Source organism: Onychomys torridus, chromosome 9, assembly GCF_903995425.1.
Source record: "Onychomys torridus chromosome 9, mOncTor1.1, whole genome shotgun sequence".
Taxonomy (NCBI): domain Eukaryota; kingdom Metazoa; phylum Chordata; class Mammalia; order Rodentia; family Cricetidae; genus Onychomys; species Onychomys torridus.
In genome coordinates this window covers 34044145-34070618 of record NC_050451.1, presented here as the reverse complement: position 1 = coordinate 34070618, position 26474 = coordinate 34044145, and the positions used below count along the sequence as shown (strand labels likewise).

At 41.0% G+C, this 26474-nt stretch overlaps 1 protein-coding gene across 1 annotated transcript in view; it reads left to right on the top strand.

Moving 5' to 3' along the window:
• Adk (adenosine kinase) overlaps window positions 1-26474 on the top strand; it is a 418246-nt gene that overhangs the window by 24439 nt on the left and 367333 nt on the right. Inside the window, exon 2 of the mRNA XM_036199883.1 lies at window positions 21858-21932. Coding sequence (XP_036055776.1) covers window positions 21858-21932 — 75 coding nt within the window. The remainder of the gene's footprint in view (window positions 1-21857; window positions 21933-26474) is intronic.

Here is a 26474-nt window from a genome sequence, read left to right as displayed (position 1 = left end):
TTATTAAGGCCACTCCACGTAGTTAAAAGGGAGGTTTATTTTGTGGGGTACTTACAAATGAAGGGGTAGGTTACAGGGTCTGGCAAGGGTATAGCGCAGTCCGGCGGTGTTCTCTGGAGAACTCTGCTCGGTCTACCCCCAGCGTCCAGAGTCCGGGAACCAAGAGACAGAGCTCTTCCCGATCCTTCGTCTTCCGCTTCCTCCTCTGCCCCGCCTTGTGGGTGTGACCATTACCGAAGCCTCAGTGGGGGTTGGAACTTCCAGGCCAATGCTGGGATGGCTACCCACTACATACCTCTAACCCAGTATCTTTAAATTTTTAACAGTGGAACATTCATGAACATTTGTGGTCACTTCTGAGACTCATAAAATTTTAGTATGAAATAATTTTACTGATGTTTAAATTGATTTGTCCAAGCTAAATGTCTGAGGTAGAAGTGTCTAGTAATAGTAATTAGTAGTAGTAAATTTGCTATCCTCTTCCCCACTTCCCCTTTAAAAACACTGTGTTTCTATGTACTCCAGGCTGCCCCCAAACTCTGTAGTGTAGGCTATCTTTGAACCTTGCTCCCTCCTGCCAGGGCTTCCGCATGGCTGGGAGTCTATGTGAATGCTATTCCACTGATGGCCTATAGATTCTTGGACAATAGGAAAGAAAAGCAGGGGTTGGGGACTTAGCTCAGTGGTAGAGTGCTTGCCTAGCAAGCGCAAGGCTCTGAGTTCAGTCCTCAGCTCTGGGAAAAAAAAAAAAGGAAGGAAGGAAGGAAAAGCTTTTTTCTTTTGATTAAAAAAAGAGTCATTCTGACAGAAATGAAATTGTGGTTGAAATGTTAAAAACAAATCTAAGAAAAGTAGTTTCTGAAAGTGTTTTGTACGATGCTCTAGCTACTTCGAAAGCTGTGTGTGACTGGATTGGTGCCTCGTGGATAAAACTGTGTGAGGCTTGGGTGTTTATATGTCTCAGACATGCTAGAACACCTTGAGTTATTCCAGTGATACTGGTTGCTGTAGGGTATGTACTTAGCCCCAGTTCTGAAGTCAGACTGTCGTGGCTTGGGTTTTTGGGTTATGAAGTATGACTTGAGACAAATTAATCACTTTGAGCTTCAGAGTTTTTCCTCTGTGAAAGGTAAGATGTGACAGTAAAGCATCTTCTGCCAGGGCTGCTGTGATTCTGATGGGAGAGTAAATCAAAGCCGACACGAGTTTTACATACCTGAGGCTGCTAGAAGATGCCAAAGTAGAGTTGTTCCCCTTTACGCTGTTGTCCTGTGAAACTGCATATGCAGGTCAAGTCACGTATTTGTATTTCGTTGATAGAAAACAGAAAACAGGGCTGGAGAGATGACTCAGGAGTTAGGAGCACTTGCTGCTTCAGTAGCGAACCTGACTTAGTTCCCAGCACCTACCGTGGCTCACAATGGGCCATAACTACAGCTCCAGGGATTCTTATGCCCTCTTCTGGCCTCCACAGGCACTCCATGCATGTAGTGCGCTTACATACATATGCGCAAAATACTCCTAAAAATAAATCTTAAAAGAACAACAGCAGAAAGCATTCTGGTTGAAGGCAGACTAGAGATTAAATTGTGTTTTCTCAATCTCTCTACCCCTGACTCTGCGGACTCCAGTCTCCCCAGCTCCCACTCTCTTTATCAGTGAGCTGCAGCTCCATCCTCTCTCCACATTGTCTTCTAGCAGGGTCTGCTGGTTACCTCCAAATGCCTCCTGGGTTCAGCTGCCTCATATCCATTCCTAGGTCTGTGCTTCAGACTGCTTACATGTGTCCCCTGGACTGCTGTGCCAAGCTTCTGGTGTGCTCCTTTGCCTTTATGATTCTCTTCTCCTTTCCACACAAAGTAAGATTGCATTTTTTCCCCTTTGTTTAAAACTAAGCGACAGTGGCTTCCTGTTAGGTCCTAGGCTCATTGTGTCTCGGAGGTCTGTGTCTTGTACTGGCTGCGTGATGTTCTCTTTGTTGTGTTTTGTTTTTTTCTTTAGAGTGGTGGTCGAGTTCGTCCTTTAGGTTTGCTTTGTGTGGAACAGCTTTCCCCACCTCGCTCTTGTAACTTAGTTCTCCCATGGCCAAGAGAGAACTTCCTTGACTACCCTTCACAAAGGCGACCCCTGCATTGATGGCTTGGCTGTAATTCTCTGAATACTGAGTGACAAGCCACGAGAGAGAGGCAAGACAGCACTTCACACAACTACGTAGCTAGTGTGGGTTCAGACATCAGGAGTCTGAGCAGAGGAGTTTATTTTAGTCATGTTTTAGCACAGCAAAATTTGATGAAAACTTTCTTGGTGATAACACAGTCCCATGTACTATAATAAAGCTTAAGATGTGATTATATTATGTTGAAACTCCTTGTAAAGTACATGTGACAGCTTCCATAAAGATGGGGTCATTGACTGATGATAAGGGTCTAGGGGAGGATCGAGTGTGGTCTTGGCCACACAGACACAGATAGTGCAAAGGTCACTAGGCTATTAACCATATCCGTTCCCAGTCCTCTGGATGGATAACAGGTTATGCATCCCTTCCTTTGAAGGAACAACCTCATCTAACACTTCTAACACTTCTGGTTCCCCTAGTGCTTATCTGTGAGCACAAGGACCTCTGTGCCTCCCATACAACACTTTTGATTATTTGGTTCTTGCCTGTTTCTTGGTTATTCATCAACACTTCAGATTGAATGTAAATTCTGTAAGAGGAGCATTGTTTATCTTTGCTGAATCTCTAAGGTCTAGCATGGGAAAGGAGATGATGTGTATGTATATATATATATAGTCTGTTAATGGATAAATGTGTAATGTGTATGTGTATTAGACAAGGTCTCACTGTGTGGTCCTGACTGGCCTGAAACTTGCTACATAGACAAGGATGGTCTGAAACTCACAGAGATCCACATGCCTTTACCTCCTTAGTGCTAGGATTAAAGGCATGCACAACACTAAATAAATATTAATGAATGCTTGGTAAGCAGTGTTCTGTACTTTTAAATAGTTTTCATTGAGCACCAGACATTTGTAGGTCACTGAAAATGAAACACTTCTGTGTATGCCTGAGAGAGAGTTTTGTTAGCAGTTTTTACTAAATAAACTTTAGTCACTCAAGTGTTATTGTACACTTCAAATTCTCCAATAAATTGTCAGATTCCATTTAAAGACTGTTTGAAAATGGGACATTAAAGTGAAATACAACCTAAGAATATGCAGATAGTTAGAAGGAAACAGTAGATTTCTTGTAATGTCTCTTGAACTAGCTACATATTCCAGTGTTTATTTGAATGACCTTCTCTAACTAAAACTAAAACTAATATTGATTGGTTCTTTAAAGAAACTGCTCAATTTGTATTGGACACAAGTACACAGTTCTTGCTCTAGGAAGAACTGAAGTGTACCTGATTTGTCATATAGAGTGAACTCCTTTGTGTTTCAGATATGGAAGCTGACGGTCAAGTGATTTGTTGAAGGTTAGAAAGGTTTGGCAAGTCCACAATTAAAATTCCCATCTCCTTGGGGCTGGAAAAGTGGCTCAGTGGTTAAGACCATATTCTGCTCTGTAGAGGACCCTAGATTGGTTCTCAGCACCAGAGTCAGGTTACTCACAACTGCCTGTAATTCCAACTCTGGGACATAAGCCCTCTTCTGGCCTCTTCTGCAGTCACATGTACATAATTGTACCTCAATACATATATATCTCATTAAAAAATAATAAAAATAAATAATAAAAAACAAAACCAGACCAGAATTCCCATCCCCACATTTCCAGACCATTTCCTTCCCTAAACCTTATACTATGGCCGGGCGGTGGTGGCAGACGCCTTTAATCCCAGCACTAGGGAGGCAGAGGCAGGCGGATCTCTGAGTTCGAGGCCAGCCTGGGCTACAGAGCAAGTTCCAGGACAGGCATCAAAACTACACAGAGAAACTTTGTCTCGAAAAAACAAACGAAACCAAACAAACCCCACCACCCACTCCTTATAAACCACCTTATACTACAGTATACCTTTGTTTTGAGACATGGTCTCACTTTGTAGCTCTGGCTGGCCTGCAATTCACTATATAGACTAGGGTAGCCTTGAACTCACAGTGATCCACTTACTTCTGCCTCCTATGATAAATGGTTTTATTCAGGGACACAAGTTGTAAGATGTTTTCTCTTGTGAGGAAGATAAAAATTGCTTTAAAAATATGATCTTTCAACATTTAGTATCATGTGGGAAACATCCCTGTGGTGACAGCTGGGCCACTCAAGCAAAGCCCCAAAGGAGGTTTTTACTTTTAATTATGAAATTGTGACCAAGCAATTAACTAAGAAAATTACAGATTTTTAAAAAAATTATTCTTGTCTTTAAAAAGTTCATGTACATGAAAAGGTGAGACATTTACAAAATAAACCCAGATCCTCTCAAAATAAGGATAGTTGTGTTCTTAAATATAGAATTTTTTTAAAAGATCAGGGATGCTTTTCATTTTTAAGCCATTTTAAGATGACAAAGTCCTGGGGATGTAGCTTGGTGACAGAGTGTTTGTCTAGCATTCATGAGGTCCTGTCTAATCCCCATTACCACACTCATGCACAGATATGCATATACATACACAGTCATCAATAAAGTTACGATCACAGAGCTAGGCATAGTGCAATAGACCTATAATCCCAGTACTTGGGATGCCGAGGCAAGAGGATAAGGCCAGCTTGAGATATACAGTGAGATTCTATCGCAAATAAAACAACAAAAAAAATGATCTGCACCCCTGTAGTACACATATAATGTGTAGCAGACATTCATACACATAAAATTAAGTAAATCTTTAAAAACTAAAAGTAATGTAATTTACAAAACACTAAATGACTATCAAACCAGTATGTAAATGGGCCTGGTAGTGTAGTACATGCTTATAATCTCAGGATTTGGGGAGCAGTAGCAGGATTCTGAGTTTAAAGCACGCCAGCCTGGGCTACCATGGTGAGTTCTGGGACAGCTGGAAGTGGGTACAAAGTGGAAACTCCATCTCAGAAAACAAAACAACAAAACCCTCTTAGGCCATTGAGATGGTTCAGTGGGTAAAGGTGCTGGCTACCAAATCTTGACAACCTAGAACCAATCCCCAGGACTCCTGTGGTAGGAGACAACTAACTCTTGAAAGATGTCCTTTGATTTCCATGGGCACACCCTGGGATGTGTGGGACAACCATAAATAAATATAAAAACCAAACAAAATGACAATAAACAAAAACCAGTGGGTGTTGGAAAATTTGTAAACTGTATAATATATATATATATAAAAATCTTCATGTAATTTTTCTTTCCATGGAAAACAAACGGTGGTATTTAGGTGTGTTATTCCCAGTCTTTTTCGATGTATATATGTTATTAAGAAAACTCCACACATTATATTCTGTATCTTTGTTTATGTTTTTCATTTTACATTATGTCTTTGAGCATTTTCTTATTTCTTTGAAAAAAATCTGTGGAAACATTTCATAATAGCTGTATGTTACTGAACCTTAGTACACAGTATATTTTTGGTATTGTTAATACAGAAGTTTGTATCGATATAAAATATTTGTTTATATTGGACTACTTTTTAATAAATAGCTTCAAAAATGAAATTTCTGATAAACATTGCAAAGACTTTCTAGAAATGTGCTCATTTATCATCCCACTGAAAATATTCTGGAGTGCTTTTTAATTTTATTGTACTCCTAAAAACAGACTGGCTGCGTTTTAAGAGCATTACTATTATTTCTGGTCCTGGAGCATCTGTTGAAAAGATTAGGTTCACATCTTTGTTCTGCTATCTGCAGTCAGTCAGCTCCTTGGGGTTAGCTGTCTGCTGTTGTAGCAGCCTCCTAACCGGAGAATAGATAAAGTAGACAGAAGAGCAGTTGAGAGTTGAGACTGAACCTAGTGTACACATGCTCTGCCATCTAGCTCACTCCTCAGCCTCCGTCCTTCTTCTTTGTCTTTATCCAGTGACTGAAAAAAACAATCACATCTAAGTCAAGTTTGTTGAAGTAATATTTTTGTGTTTAAATTTCTGAAGGTACTAGTATCTCTAAATATATTTTTCTGAGCCTCAAGAGAAATCACACTGCTTCGGTTTTAACACTAAAATTAAGTACATTGTTTTTTTCTTAGTTCCTTCAATCACAGTTTCAAAAATGATTTTTATTTGTGTGTGTGTGTGTGTTTGTGTGTGAGAATGTGTGCCACATGTGTGCAGGTGCCCCGCTAGTCCAGATTCTCTGGAGCTGGCTGGAGTGGTTGTGAGCCACCTGATTGGTTGTTCGGATCTGAACACAGGCCTGGAAAGAACAGCAAGTGCCCTTTTCACTGAGGCATCTCTTCAGCCCCCCAAATCACACACTATCACACCCCTCTACACCTCCCTCGTTTGGTTTTTTTTTTTGTTTTTTTTTTTGTTTTTTTGTGTGTGTGTGTGTGTGTGTGTGTGTGTGTGTTTTGAAGCTCAAGGACAGTTTATTAGAGTTCAAGAGGAAAACCATAAGGTAGGCAAGCTGAGAAACTTTAAACTGGAAAGGAGAAGAATGGAGAAGCCTAGCAGAAAGTCCTGCTGCTTGAGATAAGGCGATCTGAAGGTCAGCCACCTGGCAGCAAGCACCCACTTAAAAATTTAAAAAAATATTTGTTGGGGTGGAGACGTTCTCTATGGTATATATCTGGAGGCTAGAGGCTAGACATCGAGTCTTGCCTCCATCAAATGGGTCTCAGGACTTGAACTCAGGTCCTAAGCTTGGTAGCAGGCTTTACCCGCAGAGCCACATTCCTCCCTTCCCCTCTGCTCTTTCAGCAAAGTGGGCCCTGGAGACTGAACTCAGGACCTTCTACTTTCAAGACAAACACTTTACAGCTGAGCTGCCCCTTCCGCCCATCCCCTCCCCATCAACCACATTTTAATGCTTGATGGTGTAGGACTTCTTCCTGATATATCTCAAACCGATGAAATTGAGCACTATTGCATGTGCTCAGTAAATGAGTGCCGCTGTATGTTGTCCTCTGCTAACATAAATATTATTACACAGAGAATAAAGAAGGAATAAACAAAGGCTATTTGGGGCATAAAGCATTTACCGATACCACACCCTCTCAGTTTCCCCGCAGCTTTTATTAGTTCATTATCGGTTTCTTATTTATTTATTATATTATTTCTTACCATAGCTCATTAACATCATTTTCTTGCAGCTTTAAATGCTTGTTTTACAGCTCCTGTACTGAGGAGAGTGAGGTAATCAGACGTGCTTGACAAATAGGGCGTTGGGTAGTTTGGATCACAGGGTGTAAAACTTTAGTGCATACCTGGATCACCTGGGTACATGCTAAAAATACCGGATGTCGGGAACTCACCACTCACCTAGATTCTGATTCACAGTTTAGTGAACCCTGAATACATTTATAATAGATAAGCTGCCCTAAGTGTTTCTGAAGTTCAAGAACATTTGGGATCTGCAACTGACTCCCCGAGGCTGCAGTGTGGAATTCAGCGCATCCTGCAGCTGTTGCCACGCTTTTAGTTTTCCCCCGGCTGAGGTTTCCCAGGCGGCTGCTTTTCGTCCGCAGAGGAGTTTTGCAGGCTGTTAAACCACGTCCACAATTTGTCTTGACAGCGTCCCTTTCCCCAGAGCCATTAAAGGGACCTGAGCTCGCCAAGGTAGAGCGTGCCCATGTGACCACGAACTCCGTTGCCAGCGGCGCGGCCATTTTTGAGGCGGGCACTCAACCTTGTTGCCCTGTGGGGCCGGGAGGGCAACGGGGAGGTGGTTACCAGGACTCAAGATGGCCACCGTGCCCATTAGCCAGCCCTCTGGCAGGTCAGCCAGCCCGCGTGGCGGCGAGCCTGACCGAGCCTGACCGAGCCGCGCGGGCGGCGAGCCTGGGTGCTCAGAGCTGGGGGCGGGGCTGCAGCGGCCTGGCGGGGGCGGGGCGTCCGCCCTCCTCCGGCTGCAGCCAATCGGCGCGCGGGGCCAGCTCGCCCGGGGCCGCCCGCGCGCGGGGTGTGTGAGGACGCGCTCTCGGTCGCTGAGTGCCAGGGCTAGGGAGCAGCAGTTGCTGTGGTACCTGCTGCTACCCGGGGTGGACGCTGAGCATCGGACGCGGGGCGCTGCGCTGCGGGACGGGAAGGTGAAGTCATGACGTCCTCCAGGTAAGCGCAGGGAGGCCGCTACAGCTGTGTCCCGGCTGGGCGTGAGCTCGCTGCTCCCGGGAGAACTATCTTCCCTTCCCTTGGATGATCTGGAGCTACCCTTTGCCGCCGGCCCCCGTCACGTTGGATGTTCTCCTCACACTTAACCAATCAGGGCATTTCTGGTTTTCTCCGAAGTTTTTGGGTCTGTGGCATAAGGCGCTGCCCTATTTGTCGCCGCTTGCTTGAGGTGACCCTTGCTCAGATTCCAGGGTCTGAGGCTTGTTTGTGTATGTGTGTAATGAATTTCTCATGAAAAAGTAAACTACCTTCTGCCCTCATCCACCCACCCCGGGATGACCCTGGCCCCAGGGGAATGTGCCATGCACAGTGTGTGCCCATGCCTGTGTGTCATGCCTTCTGACAGAACTTCATGGTTGGCTATGAGCAGATCTGCAGAGTTGGCACTTCTCATGTAGATTGTTCCTAAGTTGTGAAATTGTGTGTCCCTAAAATATTTGCCTATGACTGGAATTAGTACTTTGGTTCTTGACGGTACCATATGTTTACCTACTTTTATCTGAGCGTCACGAGTGAAATTAATTTTGTGAGATGCAGAAATACAATGAAAGCAGAGTCATCCAATTACAGATCCAGGATTTTGACCGTTCCTTATTTATTTATCATTTATTTATTTATTTATTTTTGGCAATGGTGACACCTAAGTTGCCTTGCCCACTTTAGCTTCTGCTGAATGCTTATGTAAATTTGACTATTTATAAAAAAGATAACTTTCCTCATTTACCCAGTGTTTTGGAATGCCTATTAAAAAGTAGATCTTGGCCTTTATTTTCCAAAAGAAAGGGAGGCCCCCTGCTCAAATTTAAAGAGAAGTAAAGTTGTGGCTATGAGCTTTAAAGGACCTGAGCCCTGGTAATTGAGTGGCCTTTTGGTGGTGATTAGGCACGCACTTAGAACCTGGTCCTCAGGTAAGATAGGATGCAGCTTGGTTGCTGTCTTCTCTCTTACAGTCACAATTATGTAGTAAGATGGATAAAGAGTACTGGCCATTATGCAGGAGAAAGGTAGGTGTGGAAATATGGAGACCCACGTGGGCTTTTTGGTAAATAACATTTCGTCATATAAATGTACCTTTTAGAATTAATGGCATTTTTTGATGAATTAGGATAGTGCTATATGGCAGCAGTTAATTCCCCTTCTTCTTCCTATTTCCCTTCCTATCATCACAGACAAATTAGGTGTGCTGGCCAAATGCTTTCTAAAGAGTCTTCTGTTCTTAGGTGAATTCTTGTTGTTGTTGTTCTGGGAATTGAATTCAGGGCCTTTTGTAGGACAAGCGTATCCTCTCGGTGGAATTTAATTGCCCCTTTTCTTCCTGGCCACTCCTCAATGGAGAAATGTCCAAATCTGAAGCTTCTGTTGTTTAGCAGGCAGCAGCAAGATATGTCTATAATGTAGGAATCCAGTAGTTGTTTTCAAGACGGATTTAAAAGCTAACACCAGCCTTTGGATGTGTGATAGTGAAGTTTTTGTCTGCTTTTTTGGGGTCTGTTTAAAGTCTTGAGCTACAGTGACATGGATTGAAAAAAAAAAACACACACACACTGTTGTAGGAACTCACTTGAAGAAAAGTTGAGTCCTTTTTAGTAGCAAAGATAGGACGTGAATCTACATCTTGATGGCCTTTTAGAAACAGTACACTTTAAATTTTCTGAAAAATTAATACAGATGTGAGACATCTGTAGGAATCTCTTTCTGGTAACTTGGTTCAGGCAAAGGCAGGGAGGATGTGGAAGGTGAAGCGGCACTAGATGGTGACAGTTTTGAAAGTCTCCAGTGAGGACTGCTGCTAATGTAATTCTGTGATCTCTTTAACTTTATCAGTCATGATGTTAGGCATGTTCCCGTTTACTTCGCAGCCTAACAGTAACCCAGAAGCTAGGTATTAGTATCCTTTTCTGGTGGTCCCAAGTTATCAAAATATGACCTCATGTCTTGTGTTCTTGCTTTTACCCCACACTTAAAATAATTGTTGCTAAATATAGTAATGTGTGACTTTGCAATGACTATCAAAGAATATAGGATTAGAAACCAGACATAACCAGAATCCAATTGAGGTTCTTTTCTAATTCTTTTCTACCGTGGGCATTTGTTTAATGAAACACCTCATTGCTACAATACTAACTTGTGTCCTACAGTGTTAATGGGGAAATGCACTTTCAAACTTTGTTTTGTTTTGGATGTTTTGAGACAGGGTCTCACTGTGTAAACTAGGCTAGCTTAGAGTTTGCTATAATAGCCCAGTTTGCTATAATGGCCTCAAAATTGGTACCCTCTTGCTTTTATCTCCCGAGTGCAGAGATGATAAGGGTGTGCCACCATTTGTTCAATGCTTTTCAATTTTAAGACATTTTATAAGTCTTGGTTGTAAAGGCCTCTAAAAAATTTCCCTAGGGAATGATGTCATCTGAAAAGAAATGTTAAAACTTCACTTTATAGACAGGAAACAAACATCTAATTGCCTTATTTTGTAGTTGAAGGCATTAAAAATTCGAGATAGTATAATTTGTTCAAGTTCACATAAACATGTCTTGAACTACATCCTAGATCTCTAGATATCTCACTTAAGCCTATCTTAGTTGGTGAATGCCTCATTCAATGCCCTTTTTAGTATAGCAGTCAACTCTTAAGACTTTCTAATTATTTTAAACAAAATCTTTTTTTCCCCCTAAGCTCAAAGTCTTGAATGATTTGGCTGAAAGTAGTCTGATTTTCATAATATTTATTTTATTCTATTCACTGTTAGTGATGAAGAATCTAAATTTATGGCTTTCAAAACCAATTGTCCTTGGAGAACAACTGTTGTCCTTTGTTATGTGTATCAGACCCTAACTGGTCTTCATCTGGGCTATGATAGAGAATAGTTGATAGACCAATACTTTCGACACTTTTAATTGTTCCAATAGCAATGTTAAAGCCTTAGTTAAGTTTAGAAGACTTAGACAGTATTTTAAGTTTTTTTTCTCTCTCTGCAGGAACTGCTTTCCCTGTTGAAGTGATATATCCTTGTTAGCCAGGGGTAGAGTCTAAGATAGAATGTAGACCTTTGACTGCTGCTTTGTGTACTTTTTACTGAGTAACACTTTAAAAATTTCTCTGTGAACATTGCCTTGTCTTCATAACTTCAGGGTGCAGTCTGGTTTGGGGTTGTTTACAACTCCCAAGTTGTGCTAGGGAACCAAGTTTGTGGGACGCAGTGTGGGGGGCAGTGAGGGTATGTGCTGTGTAGTCTGAACGGTCAGGGTAGGTTTGGCTGAGACTATTTTGGGACTCTGAGTATGACTGTGTCCTCAATCATCATCATTCTGGGCCACTGTGGGCTAAGCCCACACTGGAAAGTTCATGTGGGCTGTGGGTGGGGTCCTGGGGTATTTTTCTCTTTAAGGCTCAGTCAGGACTTTTGAGGTACATCCAACAGAATCATCCAAACCACTCAGATGGAGAGTATTATATGGAGACTAAAGAAGGGCTAAGATGGAATTTTGTTGAGATGGTTTCTTTGAAGCATTTCAGCAGAATTTTCTAATTCATTTTAGGACCTATGGGTTTCCTCCCTCTCTCCTTCCCTCCCTCCCTCCCTCCCTCCCTCCCTCCCTCCCTCACCTCCCTCCCTCCCTTCTCTTTCTTTGAAAGAATTTAAAAATTCAGATTCCTAAATAAACTGTTGTGAGATTTCTTGGTGGCTCAATAAGATTTTAAGACACACTGGAACCATTTCATTTGTGAACTGTTTTGAAAAACTGAAACAGGGACCTTTTCCCTATGTGCCATGTTGTCAGCTGTTAATGCTCATATTTATAAATAGGTCGTCTTTGTTTGAGAAAACACACAAGGTTTTCTATCTCCAGTCATTCCCGCCAGAGGAGCCTCCTTTAAGCAGAGCTGTCAGAGATAAACTGGAACCAAGTGATAGTTGACTGTCAGGATGTTAACCCTTTCCTGTTGCAATTGTCTTGCAGCTGTGTCTTTATCTCTGGTTGTTGCTTTTTAAAAATGCTCCAATAAAACATAAATGAAGTTGTCTTATAAGCCAGGTGACTACAAATCCCAGTTTGTCCAGAGCAGTGCTGGAAAATGCCTATTATGTTCACGTAATTACTGGTAGTTTTTTATTTATTCTTGAAAGTGTTCCATTTGAATAGTAAATTATCTGGTCACCTCATGTATACAGTATAATCATATTGTCATAGCAGTTCTTCGTTGTTGAAATGTTATTTGAAATAGGGCCATAGATAATGGCTGTACCCCTTTTTTTGTCTACATCTGGGTGTTTTTCCTTGACCAAACATTTTTATATTGAAAGAATTCTGAGTGTCTCAATGTAGTATATTGAACAAGAAAGCACATGATGTAAAGTTTAGAATCATTTATTTGCAGTCTGATTTTTGGATGATTATGTAATCTTGCTGAACCTTTTCCTAGGAATTCTTCCCTAATCTGTTAAACAGAGATAATAATAATGCCTTTCCTATTATTGTTGAGTTGTGGGGATTTAAAAAGGATCTCACATGGTGGAAGAAGAGAGCCTACTTCTGCAAATTGTCCTCTGACCATCACTCAAGTAGTCCGCGCGCACGCACACGCACACGCACACGCACACGCACACGCACACGCACGCACAGAATAAATAAATATACAAAACCAGTTTTATATACCTTAGAGGAACTTGCAATTTAGTGGGGCATTTACTATTTCTTAGAACTGTTTTACTGTCAGGAGAGCAGGGACACAATAGAGGAGCTGGAAATACATGCTGGGGTGAAGATTTGGGGTGCCTGGGGTTGAAATACCAACATGTTTGTGTGTCGAAAAGAATGTCCCAATAGGAAGCGAAACAAAACAAAACAGATAACGCTGGTCAGAGATGAATTATTCTAGAATATGCAACCAGAGATAATAATACCATGGAGCTGCATTCCTGGTGTAGCTGAGTGTTGACAGTATAGTTACTTGTGCAAACAGTACTCAGTTTAGATATAGGACAACTTTTGAAACGTTCCCTTTTACCACTTTTCAATTAATCCTGTTCCTCTCACCACCCAGACAACTGCTTTCATAATTCCATTACCATTGATTAATTTTGCCTATTCTATAACTTCATATAAAGAGTCTTGTACAGTAAGGGTTACTTGGGTTTGCCTACTTTTGTTTATGATGATAATTTTGAATGAGGATATGAATGGAAGGGTTGTATAGCCAAGGAACACATGTTATCCTTCGTAGTTAGCAATTTTTATGCCAAAGTATATATACTATAAAACCATAGATCCTGCATTCAATGTGTTTGTTTGTTTGTTTTCTTTCCCAGTGCTGGAGACTGAACCTTTGATATCACACACTACACGTCTTTATATATTGAACCATCTCGTCAGTCCCTCAGTTTTTTTGTTGGTGTGTGTATGATTATTTTTACACGTGGTTTTACCATGTAACCTAGGCTAGAATTATAATTTCATTTCATTATATTATCATTATCAGTCCTTTTGTATCTACAAAGACTAGCTTTATGGCCTAGACCGTGGTCTGTTTTGGTGAATGTTGCAGTTGATTTTGAACTCTTTAATTTCATTCATTAATGTATATGTGTGTTCATGCATGCACATGTGAGTGTGTGTGCTCATGTGCATGTGTTGTGTGCATGCGTGGAGACCAAAGGTAGATACTGTGTGTCTTCCTCTATCTCTCTCCATCTTATTTTTTGAAGCACATCCCTACTGAACCTGCAGCTTGCCATTTTGACTAGACTGGTCAGTGAACCCCCAGGATCCTTATGTTTCTGTCTCCCAGTGCTGGGAATCCAGAGGTGGGTCTCAGCACCCATCTTTTATGTGGTTTCCCTCCTCTGCTTAAACATTTATGTGCTTGCGTGTGTGTCCCTGTTTGTATGTAAACACATGTGCCATGGTGAGAATGTAGCAGTCAGGAAATCCCAAGGGAATTGGCTCTGTCCCTTTACCTTAGGGGTCCTGGATATTGAACTCAGGCTGTTAGGCTTGGAAGCAAGGACCTTAACCAACTGAGCCACCTTGCCAGCCAGTCTTTTGTGAGGACTCAGGTACTTATGCTTGCACAGAATGCAAGCATTTAACTACCGAGTCATTCAATAATATTTTGAGTGGAAACCTCATGCTGCAGTTGTTTAATTTAGCATTTTATAAATACAAATTATGTCCATTTGTTTTAATTATTTTAAAGATATGATTCATATAGTATAAAATAAATTTAAACTGGACAGATCAGTGCTTCCATTAAACTTACAGGGTTGAATAACTATCATTGCAGTATAATTTTAAAACATTTTTATCGGTTTAAAATGAAGCATCGTAACTGTTAGCAGTTGCTTTCCACCTATTCCACATCACCAACCATCCTTTGGCAACTGTGAAATCTCCTTTTTTGCCTCTGTGAATTCTTGTTCTGATATGTCATGAGCACAGTCATGTAATGGAAGTTCATCCTTGTCACACCAGATTATCAGTATTTCATTCCTTCTTATTTTTGAGTACTTTTTTGGTGTGTAAATATATTTTGTTTACCCAGCTATCTGTGTTATTTTCACTGTGGCAACTATGAATAATGGTACTGTAAGCATCCATGAGTAAGTTTTTGTTTTGCCATGTGTTTGTTTCTCCTAGGAAGGAATACAGCTTCATAGGATAATTTTATGTTACTTTGTGAGCAAGAATCCCTGGAAAAAAGCTGACAACAAAGGCTGACTGACTCATTAGAACTTTAATGATGTGGAAATGAAGGAATGTTGCCAAATCCAGAGCCAACCACTTAATAACCATTTATTACCTTCCTCTGCATGTGACCTAATATCTTTGTGACCATTAGGGAAATCTTTTGGAGTGTACAAACAGATCTGAGGCCTGTAGTTGAGATTTCCCAGCTTTTCTGATGCTTCTACCAATGTATTCAGAAAGTATCTTGATTTATGATTTTCTTTGTTCTATTATTATAAAACTTCATGGAACTGTTACCATGTTGGAAACATGGTATTTGGGGAAACTGGACATAATCCCTCCCACTTGGCTTTAGAATAAACCATTTCTTTTTGTTCTTTTGAGTTGAAAGCTACCCTCCTCAGCCCTCTCCGGTTTTCTTGTCTTCGTCCTTCTCCATTGCTTCCTCCTCCTCTTTCAGAAGCTACTAAACTGTTTCCCAGTGTGGCTGCATCATTTTACATTTCCAACGGCCATGTCCGAGGATTCTAGTTTCTTCACGTTCTTGTTAATACTCGCTACTGTTTCCCAGTCTGCTTAGAGATACCGTGTGCTTGTTGGGGCACATCCTAAACACTCAGCCAAGCATACAGTGCTAGCTACCGATATTTTCCTTGTGCTTGTGCAGCCTAGGCAGAGGTGGTCGAGCCTTTGCTTGTCTTGCTCCCAGCAATTGCAGGAACATTTTGGACGTCCCAAACCCTCCGTGGACATTGATTTCTCACACTTTTCCTTTTATGTTTTTGGTTAGCTTGTTTGTTCCAACTGCTTCAAGCAGCTGGAATGTTAAACAATTGCAGCTGGTTGTTTTTGACAGATACTCTTGGGGAAAACTCTTAGCACAGGGCAAGCTCAAGCTCAGGTCAGATAATGGGAGGCCTTGAGATTGGAGCTGTCAGTAAGCTGAAAGGATAGCAGTTCTCTGAAGTGGCGCTTTGAAAGAGCACCAACACACTTCCAGGGGCTTTTCAGATTTACTGTGGAACTGGGGAGAGGCAGATAGGAATAGTGTCTCCCTTTGATTTCTGTTGCTGTGAGAAAGGCGGTACTGAAGCAGCTTGGAGAGGAAAGGGTTTATTTCAGCCTACCTTTCCAGATCACAGTCCATCAACAAAGAAAGGTAGCTCAAGAACTCAAGCAGGGGAGGACTCTGGGGGCAGGAACCCAAGCAGAGGCCAGGAAGCAATGCTGCGTGTTGGCCTTCTCCTCCAGGCTTGTTCAGCTTGATAAAATAAATACAAATAAATATAAAATAAAATAAAATAAATCATTTATTTAATTTAGGTGCATTTGTGTTTTGCCTGTGTGTCAGGGTGCCAGATCCCTGGAACTGGAGTTACAGACAGCTGTGAGCTGCCATGTGGGTGCTAGGAATTGAACCTGGGTCCTCTGGAAGAGAAGCCAGTGCTCTTAACTACTGAGTCATCTCTCTCCAGCCCCCTAGTTTGCTTTCTTTCTTTTTTTTTTTTTTGAGCTGAGGATCGAACCCAGGGCCTTGCACTTGCTAGGCAAGTGCTCTACCACTGAGCTAAATTCCCAAAACCCCTAGTTTGCTTTCTTATACAACCTAGGACTACCTGCTCAGGATGCGCTATCCTCCAACCCCCATGAGCTAGGCCCTTCCACATCAATCATTAATCAAGAAAATTACCTACTAACTTGTCTACAGGCAATCTGATGGGGCTGTTTTCTTAATTGAGGTTCTTCCTAGATAATGCTAGCTGTGTCGAGTTGACAAAATCTGAGCAGCACAGTCACCTTTCGGAGCTGTGTATGTATTTTCTTCAGATTTGGAGGTCTGGGATCTAATTATTTAAAGATGAGGCAGTTTTGCAGTCTGAACATATTTATTAAAACATTAAGCTGGGTGTGTGGTCCATGCCTGAAATCTCAGTTCTCCAGAGGCCTGGCCATAAGTTATAGAGCAGCCTAGACAACACAGCAAGACCCTGTCTCAAACAAACAAATGTAGCAAACATGTCAATACTTCAGTAGTCTGTCCAAAATAGATAATGAGACAAATGTTCACTTAGGAGTTGCTTTGTCAGTTAGGCCAGGCCCAGGGAGGAGATTCTAGCATGGCTTCATTCATTTTGGGGAATAGTACAATACTTTAGATGCACACACCCTTACTTTAGATGCACACACCCTCTTCTGAGCTGCCTGTCAGCCTTCTACTTTGGCAACTTCTTTCTGCAACACATGTGTATGTTTGGGGGCTGGAGGGATGCTGGATCAGGAGTTAAGAGCTTTTACTGAGTAGTTCAGGTCCCAGCACTCACACTGGGCTTGTATCTCCAGCTCCAGGAGATCTGGCACCCCTTTCTTGCCTCTGTGGGCACTTGAACGTGAGTACACACACACACACACACACACACACACACACACACACAGTAAATAAGAACACACACACGTACACACATGCATGCGCATGCACACACACAATGTAAATAAGAATAAAATAAAATCTTAAAAAATACATGTATGTTCAGATAGCCTCCTAAGGGCCATCTTTTGCTCTCCTCATAAACCAGCTATTGGAAGAGTACTCAGCTCATCAAGGTTTCCTGATAGCTATCTTCCAACATCATATCTGGAATGAGATGAGCTTCCATAGCCTCTTCTACATTTGGCTGAAACAGTTTTGATACGTAAAACTACAAATTTATTCTCCAGAAGAAATCTGTTGTCAAAGATAATCTCCAAGGGGACTAACTGGTCTGGCCACCCATTCTCAAAGAGCTAATTAAAACAGTCAAACTTAAAATGGAAAGCAGGAAAAGGAGATTTACTTCATGTGGCTGTGTTGGGAAGAGGGACAAAGAGATTCAGCCCAGCCCCCATATCTGCCTTCAGAATCCTGGAGTGAGATTCAAGTTTAAACAGAAAGCCAAGGATTTGCACATGTGTGCAGTAACAGTCAAGGTGTCTGCTCTTCACTCTCAATCTGGAAGGTGGTCTGTCTGTGGAGCTGTTGAGGGAGACAAATCCTTTCTTGTCTGGAGCCTTTTCCTTCTCCCAACATGAGATTTCTGGGGAGATTCCCATTGTTTCAATAGTCTGATAGTCAGATTGAGAGACACAAGTGTCCCTTTTTTCTTTTCTTTTCTTTCCTTTCCTTTCCTTTCCTTTCCTTTCCCCTTTCCTTTCCTTTCCCCTTTCCTTTCCTTTCCTTTTCTTTTCTTTTCTTTCCTTTCCTTTCCTTTTCGAGACAGGGTTTCTCTGTATAGCTTTGGAGCCCTTCCTGGAACTCCCTTTGTAGATCAGGCTGGTCTTGAACTCACAGAGATCCACCTGTCTCTGCCTCCCAAGTGCTGGGATTAAAGGCGTGCGCCACCACCGCCCGGCTTGGTGTATTTTATTTAATTCCAGCACTCCAGAGACAGAAGCAGGTGAAACTGAATTTGAGGCCAGCCTGGTCTACAGAACAGCCAGGGCTACAAAGAGAAACCCTGTCTTGGAACCCCCCCTAGCCCCCCACCCCCACCCCCCAAAAAGAAAGAATGCAATTTCATTTGTGGCCTTCTTTGTTCTATTACTATAAAAACTTCAGGAAACTTGCTTCCGTTGTTGGACCATGGAACTTGATGTAGCCTAAATCCATGTATGTTCCTGATATGCTCTCTCTTATTTGACTCCAGAGTAGACCATTGAGGAACCACCCTGCCTCCACCTTAGACTTAAAAGCCATTTTATAGTAAAGACAAACTAAGTTCATTCCTGTTTATGATTAAGCCTCTGTTTCTCAAGGATTGAGCAGTGCCCTATCTGTAACCTTAACTACAATTGGTTCTGTTCTTCATGTTCCAGGAATGACAGTCATGTCTTTGTTTCAAAAAGTTGTTTGTAACATCTTGCAACCCTACCAAAGATGACTGCCTTGTTATGTCCACCTTGCAACATTGTCTTTTTTTTCTGGAGGGACGAACTTGTTATACTTATGTTCTGCTTCTGTAACCCTGCCTATTTTGTCCACTGAATCCTCCATTTGGGAAACCCCTACCCCTGAGCTATAAAAGCCTTGTCTTCCTCACATCTAGTGCTGACCTCTCAAACCTCTCCTTAGGTGGAGGCAACCCATGTACACAAATAAAAAAGCTTGCTGTAATTAATTGCTTGCTTTAATTAACTTAGCCATGATAATTTGGGTCGGTGGTCTTTCTTCCTTTTTTTTTTTTTTTTTTTTTTTTTTTTTGCTATTACAAATAAATCTGTTATTTTGAGTGGTCCGGGGACAGAAAGCTCCTGAGGAGTTCCCATAATCTTTTAGGGACTTCAATTCAGGCCAAACTGAGATTTGTAGCTTCATTGTGGAAAAGTACTGGCTAGCTGGAACCTAATAAAGACATTTTTAATATAAACTTAAAAATGAAGGCTAAGAGAAAGAGGGGCATTCAGAAAAGAAAGCAAGCCATACTCAAGTGTGGATATGTGCTTCCTGAAGGACACTAGGGGAAGTAAGATACCCAGTTGTAGGCATGGCTTCTAAATGGAGAGCTCGCAAGATTACATGGAGAGTATACACAGCTAGTATACCATTTTCATGGCTTTCAAGTTACACCTTGAAAAGCTGTTAAGAAACCTTCCCTCCCAGTCCTCTTTTGATAAGTGAGATAAGTGAGATGGCCCCACAGATGCCTCCGATGGAATTACAATCTGATAAGGTTAAAACACCCAGGAGCCACTAGGGTTGCACAAGGAGTGTGGTAATTTCCTTCCCCTGTAAATACAGTTTCTGATGAGATTTCTAAGAAATTTCAGACTTGAAGCAGGGGAAGGAGAAGAGTCTTGAATGGTTAGTGATTCAGCTAGTGATTGTGCTGTGGAATTCTTGCTTCTCTGATGGTAGGTAGCCTCAACTGGATTCCAGGGTGAGAGGCTCCCTTTCCTCTGCATGCCCTTAATTTCCCCTGCCTTTCTATCCCACTTCATGATGTGTTGGTGTGTGTGTAGTTCATCTTTTGTTTCTCTAGGGTGTGTTTCTGATTGTGTAATTCTTACTTATGTTTGTGCCTGGCTGTTTTGTCAACTGCTTGAAAGATGTGTTAAAACCAACTAAGATTGTGTGTTTAGAGCTGGAACATAGCTCAGTGATTAGAGCCCATACTTAGTATATGCAAAGTCTTGGGCTTCTTGGTACTATAGGGCTTGGAGAAATTGTGCTCCCCTCCCCCCCCAAGTGTTTTGAACTATTTTATTTGGTGCATCTATACTTTGTTTTGTTATGTTTCTTGATGAACTAACCTGTTAACTTTTATGAAATATCTGGTATCTCTTATCTGTATATCTCCATATTTTAAAGTGTACCTTATCTGATAGTAATATAGCAACCACAAGTCACATTTCCTATGACTAGTGATTTTATGACATATCTTTCCCCAAATCATTTCACACTTCCCATGTTCTTTTTTTGTTTGTTTGGTTTTTGAGACAGGGTTTCTTTGTGTAGCTTTGTGCCTTTCCTGGAACTCACTCTGTAGCCCAGGCTGGCATCAAACTCACAGAGATCTGCTGCCTCTGCCTCCTGAGTGCTGGGATTAAAGGCGTGCGCCACCACTGCCTGGCTCTTGTTCTTAAATATAAAACTTTTATATAGGTGTAGCATATATATTTATATATAAGTATTAGATATATATTACACTTAATATTTAAATTATGTTTCTAAGTGGAATATATAGGCTGAATTTATATATTAATGTATATCTCTACACTTGAATAGTTACAATGCCACTATCTTTGCCTAGTGGGGGGGGGGGGGTCTCACTGGTAGCTCTGGCCACATAGAGAACTCTCTTTGTAGACCAGGCTGACTTGAACTCATAGAGATCTCCCTGTTCAAGTGCTAGTATATCATGTCCTACCTATCAGGATTGCTTTTCTCTTAAATAGGTACTTTTATTTAAAAGTTAGGTGTGTGATCCTAGGATAGTTGTACACACCTCTAATTGCAGTGTGGGTCAGCCACAGTTTTTGGGTTAGACAAGACCATTTTGTTATATTTGATAGAAAATAAGAATTAATACTTTGTAGCTTTGGAGCCTGTCCTGGACTAGTTCTGTAGACCAGGCTGGCCTCGAACTCACAGAGATCCGCCTGCCTCCGCCTCCCAGGTGCTGGGATTAAAGGCATGTGCCACCACTGCCCAGCGAATAAATACTTTTTTATATAGCTGTTTTTTTTTTTTAACGTTGGGTATCACATGAATTAGTGTTCTGCTGCTGTGATAAAACACCATGACCACAAGCAACTTGGGTAGGAAAGGGTTTATTTTATCTAACACATCATGATCACAGTCCATCATTGAAGAAACTTGGGCCAGGAACTAATGAGAGGCTGTGGAGGAGTGCTGCTTACTGGCTTGCTTCTCATGGCTTGCTCAGCCTGCTTTCTTGAAAAGAGCACTCAGAACCACCAGCTCAGGGGTGGCAGTGCCCATAGTGAGCTTGGCCCTCCCACATCAATCATTACTCAAGAGAATGAGCTAAGAAAATGTGCCATGGGCTTGTCTACAGGCCAGTTTAGTGGGAACATTTTCACTGTTAAGAGTCCTGATATTTTGCCTGCATGGATATGTGTACACCTTATGCATACTGTGCCTATAGAGGCCAGTAGAGGATGTTGGGTACTCAGGAAGTGTTGTTACAGATGGTGGTGAGCCACCATTGGAACTGAATCCAATTCCTTTGCATGAGCAAGACTTGTTCTTCACCACTGAGCCATTTCACTAGCCCCAAAATCTTTTTTTCTAAATAGCTTTGTGCTACCTCTAAAATACTGTTCTACATCTAATTGGCAAATCAGAGGTTTAATTAAACTAGGATGTTAGGCTTATGTTCAAGTGAAGTTATATTCATTTTCATATTTGTGTTTTCTAATTTCTTTTTTCTTTTTCTTTTTTAGTGAAAATGTGCTATTTGGAATGGGAAATCCTCTTCTTGACATTTCTGCTGTAGTAGACAAAGATTTCCTCGATAAGTAAGTATTAAATACTTCATGTATACAGCATCGAACATCCCTGAAGAGAAAACTAATGAGACTGTGGAATTGGGCTGTTAGGTTGGGTCAGTGGATAAAGATACTCCCTCTCCCTGCCCAGGCTGACAACTCAAGTTTGATCCCAGGCACCTACCTGGTGGAAAGAGAAAACTCATTCCTGTAAGTTGTACTCTGACCTCCACACATGAATGTGTGCCGTGTGCACTTGCACATGCATGCATACATAACACACACAATCAAGAAATGAATAGATAAATGCAAAAAGACCACCAATAACAAAAACTCTGTAGAATAGAATTTACCACGTAACACCCTTAGTTAGAGGAAGATTTCGGAAATTGAAATGTATTAGTTCACTGTTATATGAGTAATTCACAGTTCACCACAGGGTTTTTTTTTTTTTTGTGTGTGTGTGTGTGGAGTGGGTAGTGTGGGGTGTGGGGAGGATATATTTTGTTAATTCCTAATACTTTTTTCAGTTAAAATTTATGATATAGTAGGTATGGTGGTAATTGTAATTCCAGTATTCAGAAGAAAGAGTCAGGTTTGAGGCAAACACAATACGTGTGAGATTAGCCTGAGTTATGTGAGACAATGTCTGAAAACAAACAAAAAGAAGCCACACAAAATGGTGCTGATACAGCTGCATTTCCACATGCTGGAGACTAATATTGAGACCTTACTTCACACTCCATATAAAAATTAACTCAATGTGGAACAAAACCCTAAACTTAAGAACTAAAGCTATAAAAACCTTAGAAACAGGAGTAAATCTTTGTCTTTGATTTAGCACTAGATTATTGAATTTAATTAAATTCAATATTAATAAAAGGACAAGCAATACGAGAAAAAATAAGATGGACCTTATCAAGAATAGGAAACTTTTCAACATCAGAGGACACTAACCAGAAATTGAGATCTGGGTTTGTAGTTTGATAGTAGAGTGCTTGCCTAGCATGTGGTTCAATACAGCTGCAACCCTTTAATACAGTTTCTCATATTGTGATAACCCCCACCCACATAATTATTTCATTGCTACTTTATAACTATAATTTTGCTACTGTTATGAATTGCAGTGTAAATATCTGATACACAGGATATCTGATATGAGATCCCCAAATGGGTTGAAACCCACAGGTTGTGAAACACAGATTTGATTAAAAAGTTTTATAGCTAAAAAGCAAAACCAGGGTCAGTAGATGGCTTATCAGCTAATGGCATTTATCACCAAGCCTGATGTCATGGGTTCTGTCCCTGGACCCTAGATGGTAAAAGGAAATCCACTTTTACAATTTGTCTTCTGAACTCTGTCTCTGTCTCTGATGGTGACACTTTCTTAAGAGAGGCCCCTCACCCCAGGTGACTCAGGTTTGTGTCAAGTTGACGAAAACTAGCCAGCATATTGCTCTATTCCTTTTCATCCATATATAAATAGAATGTAGGTTAGGAAAATGTGTAACTGCTTCAAAACTTGTTCATTTAGTTTCAATTAGTGTATTAATTTGCATTGATCTACTTTTTGAAAGAAAAGCTTACTTTTCTTCTTGACTAGGTTGTCAAAACATTTCAAGTGTCAAAATCCATTTTGTGTGTATGTATGTGTAGGAAGGCCGGAGGTTCCTGTTGGTGTTTTTTTTATTGCTCTCCACTTATGTTTTGAAGTGGGTTCTCATAGCACCTGGCACTTCATTTTATGTAGGTGTGTTGGCCAGTAAGTCCTTAGAATCCACCCCTCTACCTCCCTATGCTGTCGTTACAGATGTGTGCCTTTGTGCTTGGCTTCTTTGTGGGTGCTGGGGATCTGAATTCAGGTTTACTCACTGAGTCATCTTCCTAACCCTGTTTCTTCAGTTCTTGCATTGGAAAGTTGCTAGTTTGCCTAGAGGTGATCTGTTTTTAGAATACAATCAGCATTGTTGTAGTTTAGAAATATGAATAGGAAAAACTGGAATATTTGCATACTTACCTTACAATTTTCTGAAATATCCTGTTTATTTTCTTATTATAAATGTAGTTTTTCTCTGAACTACAGAGAACAAAATACGGATCTTTAATTGAATAAAAACAGAATTAATTTAATTAGGCTAGATGTATCCAATTTGGCAAAATATCAGAACTGAAAACTAATAGCCTTATTTGTGGTAAGAAACTTGCTACCAGAAAGATCTTCTGTGGCATACTGAAGAGACAGAGTGGGTATGGGAGAAATCCGGAATACGTACACACCTGCGGATGAGCAGTGGGTATGGGAGAAATCTGGAATACGTACACACCTGCGGATGAGCAGTGGGTATGGGAGAAATCCGGAATACGTACACACCTGCGGATGAGCAGTGGGTATGGGAGAAATCTGGAATACGTACACACCTGCGGATGAGCAGTGGTCTAATACAGAGAATAATGGAAGAGGATGTATTAATAGGATGGCAAGGGAAGGATTATATAAGTTAGGTTTAGGAGATAAAAGTCACAAAAGAGGAAGGAGAGAGTTAATGGAATGGTGATTGGAAGAAAGTGACATTATTAGAAGTGAAATACGCTGTCTTAGTTAGACTAGTTGAAGAAATGTATATTTTCTCAGAGGTCTAAATCTTTTTGACTGGGAAGTTGGTAGGCAGAGAAAGCATACATGAAATATGGCATTTAATTCTAAAGTTGATTGTAAATTTTACACAATCAATACAAATTACTTATAAATGAATAATTTGTATAAATAAACATACATTATAAATGGATATATGGTAGGCTTGAGTGTGAAAGAAAACATGAATGTCAAGTGAATTGTGTACATATAATTGTTTGGTTCTAAGAATGCCAGTGTAAGTCTCACCCACACTAGGTAAAGGCTCTATCATTCAGGTATATCTCCAGACCCTGCCCTGTCTTATATTGTCTTTCTTTCTTTCTGTCTGTCTGTCTTTCTGATAAAGTCTTGGTATATAGTCCTGGCTGTCCTGCAGTCTTTTATATTGACTAGATTGGTCTTAAGCTTGTGGTGATATTGCTTCAGTAGTGCTTGGATTTTTTTGTAACTATGCCCTTCTCCCTGGCTCAGTTAATTATTTTCTTTTCTAAGGCAGGGGCTTAGCTCTGCCCCAGAGTGAAGTAGAAATTGCTCCATAGCCCAAGCTGACTTCAAACTTGCTTCCTAGCACAGGTTGACCTCAAAGTCCTGGTGTCTTCCTACATCAGTCTCCTGAGTGCTGTGGTTACAGACACACACCACCATGTTTGGTTTGTTCAGTGCTAGGAATCAAACCGAGGTCTTTGTGCATGCTATCAACTAAGCCACCCCCCCAGATGGCAGCATAGGTGTTATTACAAAATTGTATTCTTCTCTTCATGGGTGTACATTTTCTGTGAGGTTTATTCTAGTAGTTCTGATTGTAGTCACAAAAGAATCCCTGAAGTCCTAAAAGATCAAAGTTCTTTTTTGAGACTTGACTTCTCTCATATAGCCTTGACTGGCCTAGAATTCATTGTGTAGACCAGGCTGGCCCAAACTCATAGAAATCTCTCTGCCTGCCTCTGTCTCCTGAATGGTGGGGTCAAAAGTGAGGACACCATGTCTAGTGATCAAAGTTCTCAGGCTAAAATCCTGAAGTCTAAAAGTTTACCAAAGAGCAGTCCTACAAGATTAAAACCTCAGAGTTTTAAATCTGGAGAGCACACTCAACAATTGAAAGACACTTGCTGATACAGAGATGTCTCCAGTATTACGAAACATCACAGCGGGGGCTGGATAGATGGCTATTCTTCCAGAGGTTCTGCATTCAATTCCCAGCACCCACATGGTGGCTTACAACCATCTGTAGTGATATCTGGCGCCCTCTTCTGTGTACATAATCAATCAATCAATCAATCAATGAATCAATCAATCACAGGGTAAAACTATTAGAGATTGGACCATTGAAGATAATAGCCTTTAGTTTTTGCACTAATGGGCATTGAACCTAGAGCCTCACACATGGTAGGCAAGTGCTCTACCACTGAGACACAGCCCATAGCCCTGATTTAAAACAAAACAAAACAAAAAACAACCCCTCAGGAGGCAGGGACAGGTGAATCTCTGAGTTTGGATCTAGCCTGGTATACAGAGTTCCATGACAGCTACAGAGAGAAACCCCATCTCAAAAATAAAATAAAATAAAAAGGCTATTCATTTATTGTGTGTGTCTCTGCTTGCACATGCACATGCCATGGAATGCTCATGGAGGTCTTCGGGATTGATCAAGTGTGTAGTTTCTTGGCAAATGTTCCTATCCACCCAGCCATGTGCCATCCTCTCCTCACAGACTCTTATGTTCCTACTGCTTCTGTCGAGAAAACCAGGTGTTTTGCCTCATCTAATAGATGTCAATTTCAAAACTACCTCTGGTGTTTGATTTTTAAAATGTGTGACGTTCTTGCTCCAGGTGGATCTGGAAATTGTAGAAGGTATTTGCATGTTTATGTGTTCATGGCTTTCCAGAAAAGTCAAAACACTTTATAAATTTTTATCTGAAGATTTAGTACACTTAG